The sequence below is a fragment of the Schistocerca americana genome, chromosome 2, assembly GCF_021461395.2.
Source record: "Schistocerca americana isolate TAMUIC-IGC-003095 chromosome 2, iqSchAmer2.1, whole genome shotgun sequence".
Classification (NCBI taxonomy): Eukaryota; Metazoa; Arthropoda; class Insecta; order Orthoptera; family Acrididae; genus Schistocerca; species Schistocerca americana.
In genome coordinates, this window is record NC_060120.1 from 961,687,666 (window position 1) to 961,710,849 (window position 23,184).

The 23,184-nt window shown below is 43.0% G+C and overlaps 1 protein-coding gene across 1 annotated transcript in view; it reads left to right on the plus strand.

The window, feature by feature from the left end:
* Positions 1–23,184, plus strand: part of LOC124596220 (ER membrane protein complex subunit 5) — a 59,704-nt gene that overhangs the window by 28,988 nt on the left and 7,532 nt on the right. Inside the window, exon 2 of the mRNA XM_047135275.1 lies at positions 4,718–4,770. Within this exon, the coding sequence (XP_046991231.1) occupies positions 4,718–4,770 (53 nt within the window). The remainder of the gene's footprint in view (positions 1–4,717; positions 4,771–23,184) is intronic.

The window sequence follows — 23,184 nt, forward strand, 5'->3', positions numbered from 1 at the left end:
TTACAAAAATTCTGGTGGAGCTGCAACCTTATGCATTTTAGTAGAAATATATTCTGCTAACAAAGCATAAATGTCCAAAAGCAGTAACTGAAGGTTCCAAAAATGGGGCCTGTTTCTGCACATAATACAACTGAGGCTGCTGGATAGCAATATTGCCCTCTCTCATTTCAGGCACTGATGTGACTTGTCTGGTAACATAGTGTTAACAGCTTCTGGTAAATGTCAGTGTCCTCTAGGAAATTATTAAACAGTTGACAGGCTTGTATAGCTAGCATGGCTTGCAGACAGAAGTGAAACTGGGCCAGCAGCCCCTTGATCTTAAATTGGCTGGCTAGTGGGCTTGCATACCTGCGGACCAGAGATGCTGTATGGTTTCCCATTCACAACAGCCCTGCCGGATGTAGGTGGAGTGCAGCATATCAATAGTTACCCATCATCTATCAATATGTCCAGTGAGATAAGATTAAAAACCTCATTGTTGTGTGCCTAAACAAACATACTATAATTATGTGAAGGTATGCAATATGGTACTAGATTCAATTCAATTGATTAGAATCAGAGCCAATGAATCCTTAATGCTGCACTCAAGAAAATTATGATTGACTGTACATGTCTCAGCAAATTGGAAAGTTAATGTGGCAAAGTTAACTTATCTGAAAAGGCAGTCAAAACTGGTGCAATAGTTCATTTCTATCATGTGATATAATATAGGTTCTGTAATGTGTCAATGATGTTACACAAAGAATCACAAAACCCATAGAGTATTCCTTTGTAGATTTTAGTCCATGTTTATCACTATCACCTTATAACCATAAGCAGGAAGCTATATTTTAATAGACCGAGCGAGGTGGCGCAGTGGTTAGACACTGGACTCGCATTCGGGAGGACGATGGTTCAATCCCGCGTCCGGCCATCCTGATTTAGGTTTTCCGTGATTTCCCTAAATCGCTCCAGGCAAATGCCGGGATGGTTCCTTTCAAAGGGCACGGCCGACTTCCTTCCCCGTCCTTCCCTAATCCGATGAGACCGATGACCTCGCTGTTTGGTCTCCTTCCCCAAAACCAACCAACCAACCAACCTATATTTTAATAGAATTGTTGAAAGATGATTCTGTCAGCATAATTTGAAATATTTACTGTAGGTACACTTTATGAACAAGCTCCTTGTAAGCTCTGGATCTCTTTATGCAATAATAATCGTCAAACATGGAAAATACTTTCTTCATATGAGTATGCTCAACTTTCATAATTGAAAGATTTGCTCAGAATAAATTCACCTTGAACTTCAGACTCACCAAATGCCCATGAGAAATTGCAATTTTGGCTTAACTTGAAAACAGACAAGAAAATAAATCATTTACAGCTCAAAAAAGAAAAAAAAGAGAGGTTATTAGACAATTTTCCCCTGCCAGACATAGCATTTAAAATAAAACAATTTTCGTGGAACATAATTTTTTGTGAAAACAGCATTAACAAACCTTTATTCTCTCTGTAAATATTTCAGTACTAAAGGAAATCACTCATTGAAGGGATGAAAATAATGAACACTTGCTACTTTTTGGAGTAATCCTTACTTGAACTAGAGTACAAATACACAGAAAAAGGAGACGCGTGCATGCATATACATGCTTGTGCCCTGCATGGCGCCATTTGGATGCACAATTTTGGTAGGTGGGATTGTGTCGATTAGGGTGGATAAAGGGAGAGAGAAATCGAAGACAGGGAGAGGGGCTGGGTTGGGGAATGGGTGGCTAACAACTTGGAAGGAGACAACTGGTTCGCCAGCTAGAAATGCGGGATGGTGGAGTGGCAGGTGCACAGGCTAGGCATGTGATGCGTGGGTGTCAGAGCCAATGGGGATTGGTGCACACTAAAGGTGATATGGGAATGTGAATTGGGAGGGGTTGATAGTATGTTGGGTGGAGGGTGTGGGTTACTGGAGATTAATGCGAAGATAGTTATGGGAATGAAGGATGTGTTGCAAAGATAACTACGATCTGTGTAGTTCAGAGAAGCTGATGGTGGAGCTAAGAATCCGTATGATCTGGGTTGTGAAGCAACCATTGAAATTTAGCATGTTATGTTCAGCTGCATGTTGTTCCACTGGGTGGTCATCTTTTGTTATTTGAAACAGTTTGGCAGTGGCTATTCATATTGGTGGACAGCTGATTGGTATTCATACCAACATAAAAAGCTGTATGGTGTTTGCATTAGAACCAGTTTATGGCATGGCTGCTTTCACAGGTGGCGCAACCTCTAGTGGTTGGTTGGTTTGGGGAAGGAGACCAGACAGCGAGGTCATCGGTCACCTCTAGTGGGGTAGCCCATGTCATGACTGGAGTAGGAAATGCTGGATGGGAGGATTGGCAGAGTTTTGCACCAGGTCTTCCACAGGGATATGATCCATTATGGCAAGGGGTTGGGAGTTGGATTGGTATAGGGATGGACTAGGATGTTGTGTGGGTTGGGTGAGTGCCAGAAGACCACTTTAGGAGTTAGGAGGGTTGGGAAGGATCTTGGTTAGGATATCCCTCATTTCAGGGCATGATGATATATAATCAAAGCTTTGATGAAGGATATGGTTCAGTTGTTCAAATCCAGGACCGTATTGGGAGACTAGGCAGATGCTCCTTTGTAGCTGATTATTGTGGGTGATGGGAAGATTAGGGATGTTTGAGGATATGGCATAGGAAATCTGTTTGCGGGCTAGGTTTAGAGGATAATGCCCATCTGTGGAAGCCTTTGTGAAACCTTCAGATACGGGGCAAGGTAGTTGTCTACACAGTGGGTATGTCATCCATGGGTGACCAAGCTGTATGAAGGGATGTTCTGATGTGGAAGGGATGGCAGCTGTCAAAATGCAGGTACTGTTGGTGGTTAGTGGGTTTAATGTGGACATTGGTGTCGATGGAGCCATTAGAGTGGTGGAGGTTTGTCCACGTTAAACCCACTAACCACTAACATTACCTGTATTTTGACAGCTGCCATGCCTTCCACACCCAAAAATCCCTCCCATAAAGCCTGACCACCTGTGGATAGCATGTCTTTAGTAATGAGAACTTCCTTGCCTAATATGATGAAAATCACATGAAGCCTTCACTTACAGGCACCACCCTCCCAAACCTAATCCAAACAAATTTCCTGTGCCATTTTCTCACACACTCCTAATCCTCCCACCATCCCCCAGAATTGGCTACAAAGCAGCACATTCCCTGTATCACCCATTGTGACTCTTGACTGGAGCAACTGAGTCATATTTGAGCCAGAGCTTTGATTATATATGCCCTGAAATGAGGGACATTCTACCCAAGATCCTTCCCACCCCTCCATAAGTGGTGTTCTGTTGCCCATTAACCTACACAACATCCTATTCCATCCCTATGCCACTTCCACTCTCATCCATTTGCCACAGGGATCATATTCTTATGGGAGACACAGTTACAAGATCTGCCCAATCCACCCACCCTGCACTTCCTACTCCAGGCTTGTCACGGGCTTATCCTACCCCATCATAGGCCAGGCCAGCTGTGGAAGTAGCCGTGTCAGATACCAACTCTGCTGAAAACATTGCACAGCTTTTTATATCAGTGTGACTACTAACCAACTGTCCACCAGAATGAATGGCCACCACCAAACTGTTGCCGATAACAAAGTTGACCATCTGGTGGCACAAATGCACCTGAACACAACATGCTTAATTTTAATATGTTCTTCACAACCCAGGCCATTTGTGTCCTTCCCTCCACTACGAGCTCATCTGAATAACATAGATGAGAACTATAATTACAACACATCCTTTGCTCCTGTAACCATCCAAGCCTTAATCCTCAGTAACCCATTGTTCCCACATGCTACACTAAACTATTTCCCCTTCCTCCAGCCTGTCACCATCTCCAAATTCGCATCCCGACATCAGCTTCAGCATTGGCTCTGATACCGACACATCACTTGATTAGCCCAGGCTCCTGGCACCCCTCTCTCTTGGTTAACAGGCTGCCCCCACTTTGTCCCCCCCCCCCCCCCCCCAATCCATCCCACCCAATGCAACCCCCACCCCCAACCAAACCAGTCCACCTGCTGGGGAGAGAGGGGGGGGAGGGGGGGGGGAGAGAGAGAGAGAGAGAGAGAGAGAGAGAGAGAGAGAGAGAGAGAGAGAGAGAGAGAATGTGTGTGTCTACAACTCAACACCTCTGCTTTTTAATGAGGGGTCTCCTTTACTCCTAAAATATTTACATTCTATCAGAACTTTATTGTGTATATGTGCGTGATATGTCTCCAAATTAGCAAATCTTCAGTAATGTAACTATCTTGAAAATTTCTAATTAGACTTTACAGATGCTAGCTGTCACTATGTATTATGACATATTATCACTCCATGACATATTATCACTACTTGTAGCACTACAGGTAAAACATCCTGTTGTTAAGTGGATGGCTGTGTGTGTAATCATCTGTTTTCGTGTGGTATTGTGAACTATACTTAATGTTTTTCTTTTTTTTCTCTTTATATAATAGAACAAGAAGGATGTAGTGGTGTTGTCGTGAAGGAGATAATGTAATGCATAGGAGATATTACTCGTATAGAATTTATAATTAGATATTTATTATAAGAAATATTATATCTCTGTTTAATATTCTGTATTGCTTCTGATAAACTGTAGTATATGAAATTAAAAAAAAAACTTGTAATGATAAGTATTCTTTGCACTTTGTTTCAGATCGTTCATACCTTCGAATCACTGAGCAGGAGTTTGTCACCTTGCCATTTGATGTAAGTTTTATGTAATCGAACTTAAGTAGCAAATACAAGTACTTTAAAAATTCCTCCTGAGTGTCAGTATGTTAACACATTGTTTTGTGTGATTTTAGAAACACCAAGGTTAAGTCTAAACAGCATGTTTTACTGGATAAATTGAAAGTGACGTGTACACACTTATTAATGTTGTGATGAAAGGAAAAAGTTTTAGCATTCACTGTGAAGTGTTATTCCTAGATATGTTATGAAATATTTTTGTTTTTATATAATGTTCATTGCAGTTACAAAGTAAAGCTCTATCCTGAAAAAAAAAAAAAAAAAAAAAGAACGTGCCATTCATAACTAAAACTGTGTTGTTCAGACCTTATAATTTACAACAGGTTATGGGCCCAGACCACGTCTAAAGAACAAAATAGTTCTTTTTAGAAAAAAAATTTATTCAATCCAGTGTGTGCTGACAGAAGATTTTTTTGTTAAAACTATTTGTTCAGTAAGAACATGGCTACAATTGGAGGTGATAAAGTGAATGTTGATAAACTTGAAGCAAATGGGCAAAATGTAAGTGGCACGTCTATGGTGCTTCATTCATATGGACTCAGACAGTGTTATTGGTATATGCAAACCTGTTGTGTTGCCTCAGGATTCTACTATTGAACAGAAGGCAGCATATGCAGAATGGCAAAAGAATGATGCGAAAGCAGCAAGTCTTGTGGCAAGTGTGCTGAGCCAACCAGTTGGTGAACTGGTGTAGATGTGCAAAAATGCTAAAGAAATATGGAATAAACTACATGCCCGATTTGAACATAGCAGCATTCAATGTTTGAACATGTTAATTGAAAACTGTTTTTGGATCAAACACAATGAAAGAGAAGCACACATGTGACTAAGCTGCAGAAGTTATTTGTAGATCTAAATGATTTAATGAAACATGAAGAGAACAAATTGTCTAAAAGAAAATTAAATTGTCTAAAAGAAAATTAAATGGTTGAATTTTATTTATGCTCGGAAAGGAATATGATAATTTTAAAGATCTCTGGGAGACAATGCCAGCGAAAAATCAGAGTTTCTACTTGCTTATCAAAAAACTTTGTACCATTGAATTGCATGAACAAATGCAACGGACAGTTGCATTTGTTCATTTCTAACACACAGAAGAAGATGATGTTGGAAGAGCGAGCAGAGCAAAAATTTCCATGCAGTAAATGTGAACTACTAGGTCACTGGAAAGAGGGGTGGGCGGCGGGGTGTCCACTGGATGCTCTTGATGCATGCGGTGAGAACAGAAGGTGAGTTGTAACACTGTATTTATTTCATACGCCATGGGTTTGCGTAGTAGAAATTGCATTGACATAAATAAATGGTATTTTGATAGCAGTGCTATGAAGCATATCACTTGGAATAATCAGTACTTCATTTTGTGCAGTGAATTTGATGTTCCTGAAGTGGTTTTGTTAGGAAAGCAAGGTAAAATGTGTGCATGTGATCAAGGTACAGTCTTTATCGAAATAAGACAAAAAAATAAATGGTACAATGCTAGAATGGAAAATGTTTCATATGTCCCCGATGCAAGTGCTCATTTCTTCTCAGCCAGAGCAGCTGCTTGTAACAGCTACAATATAACGTTTGGCAGCGAAAGTGTTAGGATTCAGGAAAGAGCCATTGGCAGCATCGTCATGACAGGCAATGTGAAAAATGAGCTGTATGTGTTGAAAGTGTGTTGTTTGGCCAGGAAAAGGTAATCAAGTGAACTTAGTGACATCATCTGAAACATTACAAATGTACCATGAAAGAGTTGGTCACCAGAATAAACAAAACATCAAGAACATCTCAAAGAAACTTAACATAATTGCAGAAGGTTGTAAAGATGAATTTTGTGATGGTTGTGCATTAGGAAAGATGCATAGACATAGACTACCATTCAGACAATGAGCAAATCGCTCCACAGCTGCTGGTGAATTAATCCATGTAGATATCAGTGGATCAAAGAGTATAGAATCATTTGGAGGTGCTTGATATTATATAAGTTTTACAGACAATTTCAGTAAATTTCACTGAATTTTCTTTTTGAAGCACAAAAACGAAGTGTACAGTGTGCTTAACAATTTTAAAAAGAAGCTCGTGAATCCAAAGGCCATGCTGTTAAACAGTTCTGATGTGATCGAGGTAAAGAATATACTAGCAACAGAGTTAAGGAATTGCTCATAGATAAGGAAACAGAATTACTGATTCCTCCACCCTATACTCCTGAACAAAGTTGTTTGACTGAAAGTGAAAATAGAACTGTTGAAGCTGCATGTTCAATGCTGAACACAAGCAAACTACAAAGAGGATTATGGGCAGAAGCTTGCAATACAGCAGTCTATATTTTAAAATCAACTGGAAGGTCTTTGGTTCCAGACAAATTTCATGAATGTGTTTTTTGGAAGATGGGGCTGGAAATTGTGTACAGTTTTTTATCACTTGTCATAATTTAGTAGAGGCAAAAAAAGCGACAGTTGTAAAATTTGTATCCCATACTTCAGCTGACCCATGTCAGTCCACTGAAGAATAGGATACTAGTGCTAATGAAGGTGAAACAAAGTATGTCCTGCTCGGGGTATTACATTTGTAGTTCAACTGAGACACAGGACATCAGTGTTACATATATTGGTTTTTGCATCGGCACTAGCACTAGTATCCTATTCTTCAGTTGAACTACATAGGTCAACTGAAGAATAGGATACTAGGATTCAAAAAATAGGTATATCTAAAATTGTATTTAAAATTTGGATGTATGTGATGTATGTCCACCATCTGTGTTCTCTGTCCTGCATTCCTTTGTTTCTGAACATTCATCTGTGTTGTTGTTGTTGTTGTTGTGGTCTTCAGTCCTGAGACTGGTTTGATGCAGCTGTCCATGCTACTCTATCCTGTGCAAGCTTCTTCATCTCCCAGTACTTACTGCAACCTACATCCTTCTGAATCTGCTTAATTTATTCATCTCTTGGTCTCCCTGTATGATTTGTAACCTCCTTGCTGCCCTCCAATGCTAAATTTGTAATCCCTTGATGCCTCAGAACATGCCCTACCAACCGGTCCCTCCTTCTTGTCAGGTTGTGCCACAAACTCCTCTTCTCCCCTATTCTATTCAATACCTCCTCCTTAGTTACGTGATCTACTCATCTAATCTTCAGCATTCTTCCGTAGTATCACATTTCGAAAGCTTCTATTATCTTCCTGTCCAAACTATTTATCATCCATGTTTCACTTCCATACATGGCTACACTCCATACAAATACTTTCAGAAACGACTTGCTGACACTTAAATCTATATTCGATGTTAACAAATTCCTCTTCTTCAGAAAAGCTTTCCTTGCCATTGCCAGTCTACGTTTTATATCCTCTCTACTTCAACCATCAGTTATTTTGCGCCCCAAATAGCAAAACTCATTTACTACTTTAAGCATCTCATTTCCTAATCTAATTCCCTCAGCATCACCCAACTTAATTCGACTACATTCCATTATCCTCGTTTTGCTTTTGTTGATGTTCATCTTATATCCTCCTTTCAAGACACTGTCCATTCCGTTCGAATGCTCTTCCAAGTCCTTTGCTGTCTCTGACAGAATTACAATGTCATCGGCGAACCTCAAAGTTTTTATTTCTTCTCCATGGATTTTAATACCTACTCCGAATTTTTCTTTTGTTTCCTTTACTGCTTGCTCAATATTCAGATTGAATAACATCGGGGAGAGGCTACAACCCTGTCTCACTCCCTTCCCAACCACTGCTTCCCTTTCATGCCCCTCGACTCTTATAACTGCCATCTGGTTTCTTTACAAATTGTAAATAGTCTTTCGCTCCATGTATTTTACCCCCGCCTCCTTTAGAATTTGAAAGAGAGTATTCCAGTCCACATTGTCAAAAGCTTTCTCTAAGTCTACAAATGCTAGAAATGTAGGTTTGTCTTTCCTTAATCTTTCTTCTAAGATAAGGCGTAAGGTCAGTATTGCCTCACGTGTTCCAACATTTCTACGGAATCCCAACTGATCTTCCCCAAAGTGGACTTCTACCAGTTTTTCCATTCGTCTGTAAAGAATTCGCGTTAGTATTTTGCAGCTCTGACTTATTAAACTGATAGTTCGGTAATTTTCACATCTGTCAACACCTGCTTTCTTTGAGATTGGAATTATTATACTCTTGAAGTCTGAGGGTATTTCGCCTGTCTCATACATCTTGCTCACCAGATGGTAGAGTTTTGTCAGGACTGGTTCTCCCAAGGCCGTCAGTAGTTCTAATGGAATGTTGTCTACTTCCGGGGCCTTGTTTCGACTCGGGTCTTTCAGTGCTCTGTCAAACTCTTCACGCAGTATTGTATCTCCCATTTCATCTTCATCTACGTCCTCTTCCATTTCCCTAATACTGTCCTCAAGTACATCGCCCTTGTATAGACCCTCTATATACTCCTTCCACCTTTCTGCTTTCCCTTCTTTGCTTGGAACTAGGATTCCATCTGAGCTCTTGGTATTCATACAAGTGGTTCTCTTTTCTCCAAAGGTCTCTTTAATTTTCCTGTAGGTAGTATCTATCTTACCCCTAGTGAGATAAGCCTCTACATCCATACATTTGTCTTCTAGCCATCCCTGCTTAGCCATTTTGCACTTCTTTTGATCTCATTTTTGAGACGTTTGTATTCCTTTTTGCCTGCTTCATTTACTGCATTTTTATATTTTTTTCTTTCATCAGTTACATTCAATATTTCTTCTGTTACCCAAGGGTTTCTACCAGCCCTCATCTTTTTACCTACTTGATCGTCTGTTGCCTTTCTACTTCATACCTCAGAGCTACCCATTCTTCTTCTACTGTATTTCTTTCCCCCAGTCCTGTCAATTGTTCCCTTATGCTCTCCCTGAAACTTTCTACAACTTCTGGTTTAGTCAGTTTAACAAGGTCCCATCTCCTTAAATTCCCACCTTTTTGCAGTTTCTTCAGTTTTAATCTACCGTTCATAACCAATAGATTGTGGTCAGAGTGCACATCTGCCCCTGGAAATGTCTTACAATTTAAAACCTGGTTCCTAAATCTCTGTCTTACCATTATATGATCTATCTGATACCTTTTAGTATCTCCAGGGTTCTTCCATGTATGCAACCTTCTTTCATGATTCTCGAACCAAGTGTTAGCTATGATTAATTTACCGTATTTACTCGAATCCAAGCCTCACTCGAATCTAAGCCGAACCTGAAAAATGAGACTCGAAATCAAGGGAAAAAAATTTTCCGGAATCTAAGCCGCACCTGAAATTTGAGACTCGAAATTCAAGGGGAGAGAAAAGTTTTAGGCCACACCTCCAAATCGAAACACAGTTGGTCCATTGTAATATGAGACACAATTTAGGTCGAATGAATGACGATACAGCTACAGTAGTTTGGTTCGAGTCGTAAGCTTAGCAGTTAAGCTTTACCAGGTAGCCATTGCTATGCGTCAGGTGCTCCGTCCGTATTTATACGGGTACCCTTCCTTTTTCACGTGCTTCATCTGGTTTGAATTGATTGCAAATTTTTCTTTGATCTCATAAGTGCCGTTCTCTTTCTTATAGGTGTTTACGTCACTCTAAGCTGAAAATGCATTACTGTACTGTGTCATGCATTGTTAAGCCTGTCTCGCCGCTCGCGGCATGGCTTGCTTTTGTGCGTGTTACCGCCGCTTACAATTCTTTTTTTTTAAATAGAGACGAATCGTCTCATTAGCGAAACAATGGCAAGAGACTGCTATTTGTTGTTACTTACACTGCTGCTTTCTTTGATAACGGTCGACAAGAACCAAATAATAGACTGCGTATGATAGATGATGTTCTGAACGAGAGTGTAGCGAAAATTTTTCTCCGTTTAAAAATCTTTGCAGACGCCTCTTTAGTACATTACATCCTGCACAGAAATTAGAGTCATCTTAGATTTAAAAATCTAGTCATTTTCCGGGCTTCATTTCTGACTGTACCACTACTAGGCATAAGAATAATACAAATATAAACATGATATAATATGTATATTTTTCCGCCTTTGCTGTTGTCTCACTCTAGTTTCGTAGTTTATTAGGCAGACAGGATTTAAATGAGATAGCAGCAAACACGAAAGAATACATGGCAAAATGTTTGTATTCGTATTATTCTTATGGTGAAGAGAATACTGCATGTGATTCACAATTCATAAAAGTTCCTATTAGCAACCATCTCTTCTCACAGGTAGGAAAAAATTCAGAACGTAGAGTTGGCCATATTGACAAACATCCCAAACAGTCTTGCCAGTTGTTTTTTCGTAGTACATTGAAATGCTGCGATATTCGAAGATGAACAATACAGAATTTGTATTTACTTTGTTGGAGAATGTATGAAAATGCAATGGTCGGGGCGGAGAAAAAAGCTCGTCTTCCACGTTTTTTTTTAATTGTTTACTGACGCAGAGGTTTTGGCGCCAGTATTTATCTTTATGCGTGCAAAGCATTCCTGTGTAGTGCTACATATATTTGACGGCAGACGTTAGTTGTGGCGGCACCTGCCAACATTTTTCAGAACTTACGCTTACTTTGCACTCGATTCTAAGCCGCAGGCGGTTTTTTGGATTACAAAAACCAGAAAAAAAGTGCGACTTAGGTTTGAGTAAATACGGTATGCTCTGTGAAAAATTCTACCAGACGGCTTCCTCTTTCATTGCTTACCCCCAATCCATATTCAACTACTATGTTTCCTTCTCTCCCTTTTCCTACTCTTGAATTCCAGTCACCCATGACTATTAAATTTTCGTCTCCCTTCACTACCCGAATAATTTCTTTTATCTCATCATACATTTCGTCAATTTCTTCATGATCTGCAGAGCTAGTTGGCACATAAACGTGAACTACTGTGGTGGGCGTGGGCTTTGTATCTATCTTGGCCACAATAATGCGTTCACTATGCTGTTTGTAGTAGCTTACCCGCACTCCTATTTTTTTATTCATTATTAAACCTACTCCTGCATTACCCCTATTTGATTTTGTATTTATAACCCTGTATTCACCTGACCAAAAGTCTTGTTCCTCCTGCCACCAAACTTCACTAATTCCCACTATATCTAACGTTAACCTATCCATTTCCCTTTTTAAATTTTCTAACCTGCCTGCCCGATTAAGGGATGTGACATTCCACACTCCAATCTGTAGAACACCGGTTTTCTTTCTCCTCATAACGGTGTCCTCCTGAGTAGTCCCTGCCTGGAGATCCGAATGGGGGACTATTTTACCTCTGGAATATTTTACCCAAGAGGATACCATCATTATTTAACCATACAGTAAAGCTGCATGCCCTCGGGAAAAATTACGGCTGTAGTTTCCCCTTGCTTTCAGCCATTCACAGTACCAGAATAGCAAGGCCATTTTGGTTAGTGTTACAAGCCCAGATCAGTCAATCATCCAGACTGTTGCCCCTGCAACTACTGAAAAGGCTGCTGCCCCTCTTCAGGAACCACACGTTTGTCTGGCCTCTCAACAGATACCCCTCCATTGTGGTTGCACCTACCGTACGGCCATCTGTATCGCTGAGGCATGCAGGCCTCCCCACCAACGGCAAGGTCCATGGTTCATCTATGTCATTATATCTGTGCAATACATCATATTTGGTAACTTGTGACATCATTGGTCACAGCCAACATGTTGTATCCCATTCTTCAGTATTCCAGAAAACTTGATCACCTCAGAATTTTTTGTACAGGTTGCCATGTTCACATAAACAAACATTTTTGTTCAAAGTTTGATGATAAGGCTGTTTTTGGTCATCTTGTTGGGTATGTCAATGACAAAGATGGTTGTAGAGTCTGGACTCCAGCTGAAGCATATGATCCCCCTGCGGGTTCGGGGGTAAGAATAGGTCTGCGGTATTCCTGCCTGTTGTAAGAGGCAACTAAAAGGAGTCTCAACTGTTTTGGCCTTTAATGTGATAGTCCCCTAAGGGGTTTGACCACTCCATTTCAAAATTTTTCGTTAGTGCGTACCATTTGCAGAAGGACGCCTTATGTGGTACATTCTATATCCACCTTGCCTGAGATCTGGCACACACGATATTGTCATGGAGTTGGACTTACACTGAGCATCCGGCCACATCAGCTGCAGTGTGTTCTGGGTAGCATACATTCCCTCCATTGTGCACTTCCATCTTTGCCCTTGTGATATACATGGATATTCGACACCCGACATCTAGCACGGTAGCCAGTCCGTTGTGGTGGGGTCGTCATGTACCCTCTTGGTGGTAGCCACCTGACTACACAGGGATTGCACTGCTGATGCCTGAGCTGCTACATCTCCACGTATGCCAAGGAGTAGATGCCTATTCCGCTGGGGCATCAGGACTCCCGGCAAAGGCCATCCTGCCAGGTAATCTTTGCTGTGGATGGGTGGCACCCGTGGGAAGAGCCTCTGGTCGGAGTGGGTGGCATCAGGGCGGATGACCCGCTATGAAGCATGGTACATCATCTCTCGCTGGTGGGCCTCCACCAGCAGTCGCTAAGCGATTGAGGTCTAACCTCAATGGCAAGAAATATGATCTGAGATCATTTCCCTCCCTGGCCACTCCATGTGGGGAACACATGGCTAAAGACGGCAGTGCAGATTATTCACCCTGGTTCCTCATCTGTACGCGAGTTGATGGTGAATCATTTATGCTGACGAAGCCTCAGCTTTTTGTGGAGCATATAGAGGACAAGTTTGGGGAGGTGGAGGGCTTGTCCAAAATACGCTCTGGTTCAGTTCTAATCAAAACAGCATTCTCTCTCCAGTCACGGAGGTTGCTCGCTTGTGACAAGTTGGGGGATGTTTCAGTTACCATCACGCCCCATAAGAGTCTAAACATGGTCCAGGGTATTATATTCCACAGGGATCTTCTTCTGCAGTCAGATAATGAACTACGCGCCAACCTAGAACAACGAGGTGTTAACTTCGTCTGGCGGGTCCATCAAGGTCCGAAGGATAATCAGGTAGCCACCGGTGCCTTCATCTTGGCCTTGGAGGATGATGTCTTATCCAAAAAGGTCAAGGTGATGGTTTACCGCTGTGATGTGAAGCCATATATCCCTCCTCCGATGCGGTGTTTTAAATGCTGGAAGTTTGGGCATATGTCATCCCGATGTACTTCCGGCATCACGTGTTGAGATTGTGGACGTCCTTCGCATCCCAATACTTCATGTGCCCTGCCTCCCATCTGTGTTAACTGCGGAGAACACCATTCCCCCTGCTCGCTGGACTGCTGGGTATTCCAGAAAGGACGGATCATGGAGTATAAGACCCTGGACCGCCTGACCTACACTGAGGCCAAGCAGAAATATGAGAGGCTACATACTGTGCCAATGACGTCACCCTACGCCGCTGCTGCAACAACGGTTCTCCCGTCTCCTGTGTCGTGACATACGGTTGGCTCTATGATCCGTCAGAATCCGCCGGCCCCCTTGATTGTGGGGGGCACTTCACTCCCTGTTGCTCCTGCACCATCTATTTCAGGAGCAACCCCCCCCCCCCCCCCCCCCCCCAACCATCGGGGACATCAGTTCCCACTTCCCAGCGAGAGAAGCATAAGACTTCTTCGGCTCCTCTTGCCAGGACGGGGTCCCTTGGGGATCTCCCTTCGCAAGTTCCGACCAGCGGAAAAGCAGACACCTGTAAGTGGCTGAAACAACCACCGTTCACTGGTCGTATGGCTTCACGGTCGTCGTCCGTCCCTGAGACTGACCCAGTGAAGCCCTCCCAGCCATAACCACCGAAGGCACAACGCGAGAAGCAGAAAAAGAAAAAGAAAAAGGTTCCCAAGAATCCCGACATTGCAGTGGCACCCATCCCACCGCTTCCTACAATCTCGGTGTCTGAGGATGAGATCGAGATTCTGGCGTCTGCTGAAGACCTGGATCTCACTGGACCCTCGGACACAATGGATGTCACTCGCGCGGGTACTGAACCGGTGGCAGCAAGTGACCCAGCGGCGTAATCTGCCTCCCCAGTCCCTTCACACCTTTCTCAGCCATGGACAATGTCACCCTCCAGTGGAACTGCGGCCGTTTCTTCCACCATCTTGCTGAGCTCCGACAACTTCTCAGCCTTCACCCTTTCTTCTGCATTGGCTCTTCAAGAAATTTGGTTTCCAGCGATGCGAACCCCCGCCCTCTGTGGCTATTGGGGTTATTATAAGCACCGGGCAGCTTATGAAAGGATATCTGGTGGCGTCTGCATCTATGTCCTTCACGCTCTTCACAACGAGTCTGTCCCTCTACAAACACCTTTAGAGGCTGTCGCTGTTCGGGTGTGGACACACAGGCTGTTACTGTCTGAAGTTTCTATCTTCTACCGGATGGTGATGTCCCACAGCATGACATGGCTGCGCTGATAGCCCAATTGCAGCCACCTTTCCTGTTACTCGGCAACTTCAACGCCCATAACCCTCTATGGGGTGGGTCAGTGGCAACAGGTCAAGGCGCCACCATTGATCATGTATTGACATAGCTCGACCTTTCCATTTTAAATGATGGTGCCTTCGCACATTTCAGTGTGGCGCATGGCACGTACTCAGCCATCAACCTTTCGATCTGCAGCCCTAGCCTCTTACTACCTGTCCAATGGAGTGTGCATGACGACCTATGAGGTAGTGACCACTTTCTGATCTTTCTGTCACTGCCACAGCGTCACTCTTCTGGGTGCCCTTGCAGATGGGCTATGAATAAGGCTGACTGGGACTTTTTCTCCTCCATGGCTGCTATTGCGCCTCTTTCTAATGAAGCCATTGAAAGCGGTGGTGCACTCGGTCACCACCAGCATCGTTACTGCCGCAGAATCTGCCATTCCCCGTTCTTCCGGGTCCCCTCGGCCGAGGACTGTGCCGTGGTGATCGCCTGCGATCGCCGAGGTGATTAAAGATCGCCAGTGGGTGCTCCAGCATCACACGCGACATCCCTCAATAGAACACCTCATCGCCTTTAAACGGCTGCGTGTGCTGGCCTACTGCCTTATTCGCCAACACAAGCAGGAGTGCTGGGATAAGTTTTCCTAGTGGATTGGTGAAGACTTTTAGCAGGGCTAGAATTAAGCTTTGCTCTTTTGCAGACTCCATAGTCATTCACCATCCGCTCAACATCCTTGTATAAGGAAGACCAAACCACATGGCGCCTAATATTAGTGATAGTTTTGTGGACGCCTAGATACCCCCAAATACCCCCAAATACCACATGATGAGAGTACCGTAACACAGGGTGGACGAGCTGATAGGGCAAACAGATCCTAAAACCACCTGACTTTGCCCCACCACGACAAACTAGGCCTTTATGGATGAGATGACCAGCCACCTGTTCACCATTCAATAGCTTACCCTTAATGGCCGTAATCCTAGGATCACTGTCCGTCTTTGCCAGAGGTCCCCGAAAAGTTCTGGAACTTCGAATAATATCCTGCCTACACAATCCCGTGGACTGAATACTTTCAGACTGCTGAACCCTAAACTTAGACATCTGACTCAAGACATTGGCAACCTGATTGTAGGTGCCATGGATATGCTGCACCTTGAATTGGAAAGCTGACATTCAGACAGCCCAGCAAGCTATACGACCTGTCTTACGTGGGTGTGCCAGCACCCAACTGAGGGCTTGATTGTTAGTTTCAAGCAAGAATTTGCGGTGCTCAAGATAAAAGCTAAACTTTTCTAAAGCGAAAAGCACCCCTAGCACCTCCCATTCTTAGACATAATACTTAAGTGCTGCCAGATAACCTTTTAGATGCGTAGGCCACTGGTCTATGATCCCTTTCCTGTTCCCATAGGGGGACTGCCGTTACTTCACAAGTAGAGGCATCAGTTTGGACCACAAAGGGAAACTCAAATTTTGGTATAACCAGGACGGGTGGGTTACTGGCAACATGCTTAATAGCTTCGAAGGATGCCTGGTGAGTTTGGTTCCAACAGAAATTAACTCCTTCCCTGTGTAATTCTTTAAGAGGGGTTATTTATTCTACTACCAGTTTCGATCTTAAACTATCATTGACAGCAGCTCTACCATATACAAAAGTCAAAGTGACTTTTGTATGTTGTACAGCTGCTGTTGGTGATGTTTTAAGGCCAAAACCAGTAGCAGAATAAATAACAATATCACAGACAGCACAGTGTTACACATTTTGTAAAATTCATACATGCAGTTTACAAGTGCCTAAACAAGATGTTCAGTTATGCTAAGTTAGTCGCATATTTGTGGAAATAGTTGGCCATCCCAATGAACCTGGAAAACACCTGTTCATTTACAGGAGGGGGAAATTTTTGGAGATCTTTCATATGCTCCTGATTGATCCTAACCCCTTCGGCAGAGACTAAATGGCCTAGAAAGGAAATCTGCCAGTGTGTCAAGTTGACCTTAGCAGGTTTCATGGTCAATCCTCCTTCGCTAAATCTCTCTAACAGTGCTTCCAAATGCTACAAGTGCTCCTCAAACGTGGGGCTATAGATAACATCGTCATCCAAGCAGTTATATACAAACTTAAATTTTAAGTCGCCGAGCACTGGATCCAATGACCTAGATAAAACAGCCACTCCTGTTGACAGGCTGAAAGGAACTTTGTTAAATTCAAAGAGATTCCAATCTGTACAAAATGCAGTAATGTGCTTGGACTCCTGTGACAGCAGAATTTGGTAATAGGCTTAGTTCAGGTCCCAAATGGTGAAATATTTTGCTCCAGAGAACCATGTGCAGAATGATGGATATCACGTAAAGGTATAGACTCCAGTATAACCTTTTCTTTCACCAACCTGTAATCAACTACCAGTCAGAACTCTCCCTTACTACCCTTGGGTACCAAGAACATAGGTGATTTGTAGCAGGAAGTAGAAGGTCTTATAAACCCTGCACACAACATACCATCTATGAGGGCACACAGGCTCTTCATCTTGAGGAGGGTGAAAAAGGGGGGGCGGGGGGGACACGTGATAAACTGTCGGGAGATTGCAGAACTGGAACATCATCAATCATCCTGATTTTGTACAGGATTTTATTAGTCATGCCAAGCCTATTGGTGAGCACTTTCAGAAACTTATTGACACTTGCAACAAGTGATCCCTTTGTTGTGGCTCCAAATGACTCCATTCATAACACCTTAGCAGGCAAAACAGAACATACCAGCAATGAGATTCTATGTGAGCTTAAACCAATTTGTTATCCAGGACAAAATTTAAAATAAATAGTGTGTTGTAGACCATCAAACATTAATAAAGCGTGGTATACAAAATCACAGCCCAAGATTAAATTAACAGACAAATTCTTAACTACTAACAGCTTAACTGGCCAGGAAAAGTTCTCAATACTCAAACTAACCACAAACTCACCCACTAAAAGCAGCTGACGACCACTAGCAAGTTGACATTTCCGAGAAGAAGCTCATAAAGGAGAAAACTTACATAAAGACCAATACTCCAGGCACCAATGATAGTTCAACAGCGATCCTGAGCATCCAGAATCAACAAGGATGCAGACTGGCTCATGATTCCAGTGAGCAAACACAAAGGGTAAGGGCTCGTGCACAACACCCCCGGTCTGATGACAATACCTGGAAAGGAATGTATAGGCTCCTTTCCCAACTTCCAACACTGTGAGCTCTCTCTCTCCCACTTTCACTGAACCGGAAACTCAAGAACAAAATGTCCTACCTGCTGGTAACAAAAACAGTCCTTAGATTGCTGTTATGGGTTACTGTGGAATTTGGATTGCACGGAACAGCCACTGGCTACCAAGCAACCAAAAGATGACTGAACCCACTGATTATCAGCGTAACTAAGTGCCTCAATGCTGAATCCGAAGCACTTAATTGATCAAAGATAGTAGGTTTACTAGCAAAGGTGATGCGAGATTGATCCTCTCTGGCACCATCCTTTCCAATATGTTATCGACAATTTGACCCTCGGGAACTTGTAGCTCTAAGGCCCAAACAGCGAGATCGATCCTCTGGCACCATCCTTTCCAATATGTTATCAACAATTTGACCCTCAGGAACTTGCAGTTCTAAGGTCAAAACAGCAATTCGGTTCCACTCTATATATTTACTAAAGGTCTCATTACTACTTGATTGCACCCGTCAGTAATACTTACACTGCAAATTGTTGTTCAAATGGAGTGACATCTTTAAACTGATCACCTGTTGATGTAACTACCTCAACTCTTTTCCCTCACACTAAATATCAACAAACATTTGACTTGATGTCCCACTAGTTAACGGGTACAATAACTGAAGATCCTGATTATGAGACAAAATTAACACATCCGTGTGACGCTCAAATTTAACCAAAAGCCATAAAACTTCCTCAATGTTACTCCTGGACTCAATGGATAATTTATCAATTTCCCTCAATAAAATTCCCATAGGGTGTGGTAATTTACAGAAATTCCTCATACCAAAACACTGAGGCGAAGTAAGTGCTCGAACAGGATTATTCAAACTTGGGTATCAGAAACCTGGTCCCCACTTGAATTTGTTACAACCTCTAAGGCAAACTGATTCACAACGTCTTAAAATTTGGCCGCTTGACCCTGCTGTTGTCAGACAACTTGGACTTGTTCGTCATCCGCCTTAAGACGGCCAAGATCACTAACTCAATTTCCCAATGGAGAAGCTGTGCCCGAAGGCAAGCGAATTGCTAACGAATGGGAGGAGCACTGTCAAGAAAATCAGTGGTCGGCTCTAAACTGGCCAACGCAGCAGTGTACTGTGCCAGGGCATCACATACCTCACCAACAGTTTCTGCGGTAACGACGAGTGGCTTATCCAATGCCATCCTCACCCGCGCAACAAGATCGGTAACGCTTCCCTCCACAATTTGAGAGCTAATGTTAGATTCATAAGTTTCTTTAACAAGTTGAGCCCTAGGCAATGCTACACCTCCATAGTGAACTGTGGCCTGAAAGTCACAAATGTACAAGTAACAATAGTTTACCTTAACTATTACATCACTATATAAATAATCAAGGTGAAAGATACTTAAACGTTTGCCTCTCCCCACTCCCCTTCCCACTTCATCCCTTCCCTGCAATAAAAACCACACATTGCTGCCAATTGACGTGGCCAAATGAATACAGTAGCAATTTTAAAAAAAGCAAGGCCAATGGAACATGGAACAGCTAGAAAATTTCAGGGAAAATATCTTTTGCCTTTTAGTAAAACACTTTATTTAAACATGCCAAGATTGTTGAATTAAAAATTTCCCTGGGGTTTTAAGAAATATAATTTAAAGCAACAACCTGTTTTTTTTTTCTTTTTTTTTTTTTCAAACAAAAAAGAAAGAAAGAAGAAGAAATGTTTCAAGCATTTAAGAGGAAAAAACACAACAAGAAAGATGTTAAAATCTTGATGAAATTCGCCAATTCTTAAGATAAATGTTAACCATCAAATGTACACCCTTTCTGCAATTTAAAGCAATGATCTTTTCTAAAAAGTTTCCAAGCATTTAGGAGAAAACAATCATTTTAAAGACCAGCCAGATATGTATTCAAGGCAAGCTTCAGTTATTTACAATTGCCACCACATTTAATAAAACCTTACAACTTTCAGTTGAACAAGAAGAAAATTGTTAAAATTCTTAATGAAATTAGCCAATTCTTACGAGAAAGTTAACCATCAAGCTTACACCTTTTCAGCAATTTAAACCAACCACTTTTTCTAAAAGGGTTCCAAGCATTTAAGAGAAAACAATTAATTTAGGGACTGGTCACATTTACATTCAGAGCAAACTTCAGTTACAAGGGGCGTTTGAAAAGTCCATGCAAAGTCTGAGAGATGGCACCACCGGCGTGTATCGAGTTCATGTTTAGTTAATAGCATTTTTGGAAAGAACGCACACCATGTTTCAGCCATATTGCTCTAGTTCTTTGTGTTTGGCATTTGTGTAAATCAAGGAAGTCGAGTGATTGTCAAAAAATGGACGAAAAAGGATTTCGTGTAGTGATTAAACATTACTTTATGAAAGGCAAAATGCCTCAGGTGACTAAAGAGAAGCGTGATAAACATTATGGTGACTCGGCACCTTCGATTAGAACAGTTTATAAGTGGTTTCAACATTTTCGGAGTGGCCATATGGGCACAAGTGATGCTGAACATTCTGGACGCCCTGTGGAGGTTACGACTCCAGAAATCATTGATAAAAGCCATGATATGGTGATGGATGACAGAAGAGTTAAGGTGTGTGAGATTGCTAGTGCTGTGGGCATCTCGAATGAATGGGTACATAATATTTTGCATAAACATTCAGACATGAGAAAATTATCCACAAGATGGGTTCCGCGATTGCTTATGCTTGACCAAAAACGGAATCGTGTGAAGTGTTGCAAGGATGGTTTGCGGCTGTTCAGGAAGAATCTGCAGGACTTAGTGTCGTTTCGTCACTGTGGATGAAACATGGATACATTACGATACTCTGAGACCAAACAGCAATCTAAACAATGGGTTGCCAAGGGAGAATCTGCACTAAAAAAGGTGAAGACCATTCCTTTGGCCGGAAAGGTTACGGTGACTGTCTTGGGATTCGCAAGGGATAATCCTCATCGACTATCTGGGAAGGGATAAAACTATTACAGGTGCATATTATTCATCGTTATTGGACCATCTGAAAATTGAGCTGCAAGAAAAACGCTGGCTATTGGACCGTAAAAAAGTCCTTTTCCATCACGACACTGCACCAGCACACACCTCAGCAGTTGTGATCGCAAAATTATTGGAAATAGGATTCCAACACTCTTCACATCCCCCCCAATTTTCCAGACTTCTATTTGTTCCCCAATTTGTAGAAATGACTGGCAGGACAAAGATTTTATTCAAACGAGGAGGTGATTGCAGCAACTAATAGCTATTTTGCAGACTTGGACAGTTCCTATTATTCAGAAGGGATCAACAAATTAGAACAGCATTGGACAAAGTGTATAAACCTAAAAGGAAACAATGTCAAAAAATAAAAAAGATTTACCCCAAACATGTAAGTAGTTATTATATTTGCATGGACTTTTCAAATGCCCCTCGCATGTATGATTGCCACCATACTTAATAAAATCTTACAAATTTCAGTTAAGCAAGAAGAAAATGATTAAAATCTTAATGATTAGAGAAAAGCAGGAGAACAAATTTGAGAGCCCTGGCCAAGGTACATCAAGGCAAGCCTTTAACTACATACACTCCTGGAAATTGAAATAAGAACACCGTGAATTCATTGTCCCAGGAAGGGGAAACTTTATTGACACATTCCTGGGGTCAGATACATCACATGACCACACTGACAGAACCACAGGCACATAGACACAGGCAACAGAGCATGCACAATGTCGGCACTAGTACAGTGTATATCCACCTTTCGCAGCAATGCAGGCTGCTATTCTCCCATGGAGACGATCGTAGAGATGCTGGATGTAGTCCTGTGGAACGGCTTGCCATGCCATTTCCACCTGGCGCCTCAGTTGGACCAGCGTTCGTGCTGGACGTGCAGACCGCGTGAGACGACGCTTCATCCAGTCCCAAACATGCTCAATGGGGGACAGATCCGGAGATCTTGCTGGCCAGGGTAGTTGACTTACACCTTCTAGAGCACGTTGGGTGGCACGGGATACATGCGGACGTGCATTGTCCTGTTGGAACAGCAAGTTCCCTTGCCGGTCTAGGAATGGTAGAACAATGGGTTCGATGACGGTTTGGATGTACCGTGCACTATTCAGTGTCCCCTCGACGATCACCAGTGGTGTACGGCCAGTGTAGGAGATCGCTCCCCACACCATGATGCCGGGTGTTGGCCCTGTGTGCCTCGGTCGTATGCAGTCCTGATTGTGGCGCTCACCTGCACGGCGCCAAACACGCATACGACCATCATTGGCACCAAGGCAGAAGCGACTCTCATCGCTGAAGACGACACGTCTCCATTCGTCCCTCCATTCACGCCTGTCGCGACACCACTGGAGGCGGGCTGCACGATGTTGGGGCGTGAGCGGAAGACGGTCTAACGGTGTGCGGGACCGTAGCCCAGCTTCATGGAGACAGTTGCGAATGGTCCTCGCCGATACCCCAGGAGCAACAGTGTCCCTAATTTGCTGGGAAGTGGCGGTGCGGTCCCCTACGGCACTGCGTAGGATCCTACGGTCTTGGCGTGCATCCGTGCGTCGCTGCGGTCCAGTCCCAGGTCGACGGGCACGCGCACCTTCCGCCGACCACTGGCGACAACATCGATGTACTGTGGAGACCTCACGCCCCACGTGTTGAGCAATTCGGCGGTACGTCCACTCGGCCTCCCGCATGCCCACTATACGCCCTCGCTCAAAGTCCGTCAACTGCACATACGGTTCACGTCCACGCTGTCGCGGCATGCTACCAGTGTTAAAGACTGCGATGGAGCTCCGTATGCCACGGCAAACTGGCTGACACTGACGGCGGCGGTGCACAAAT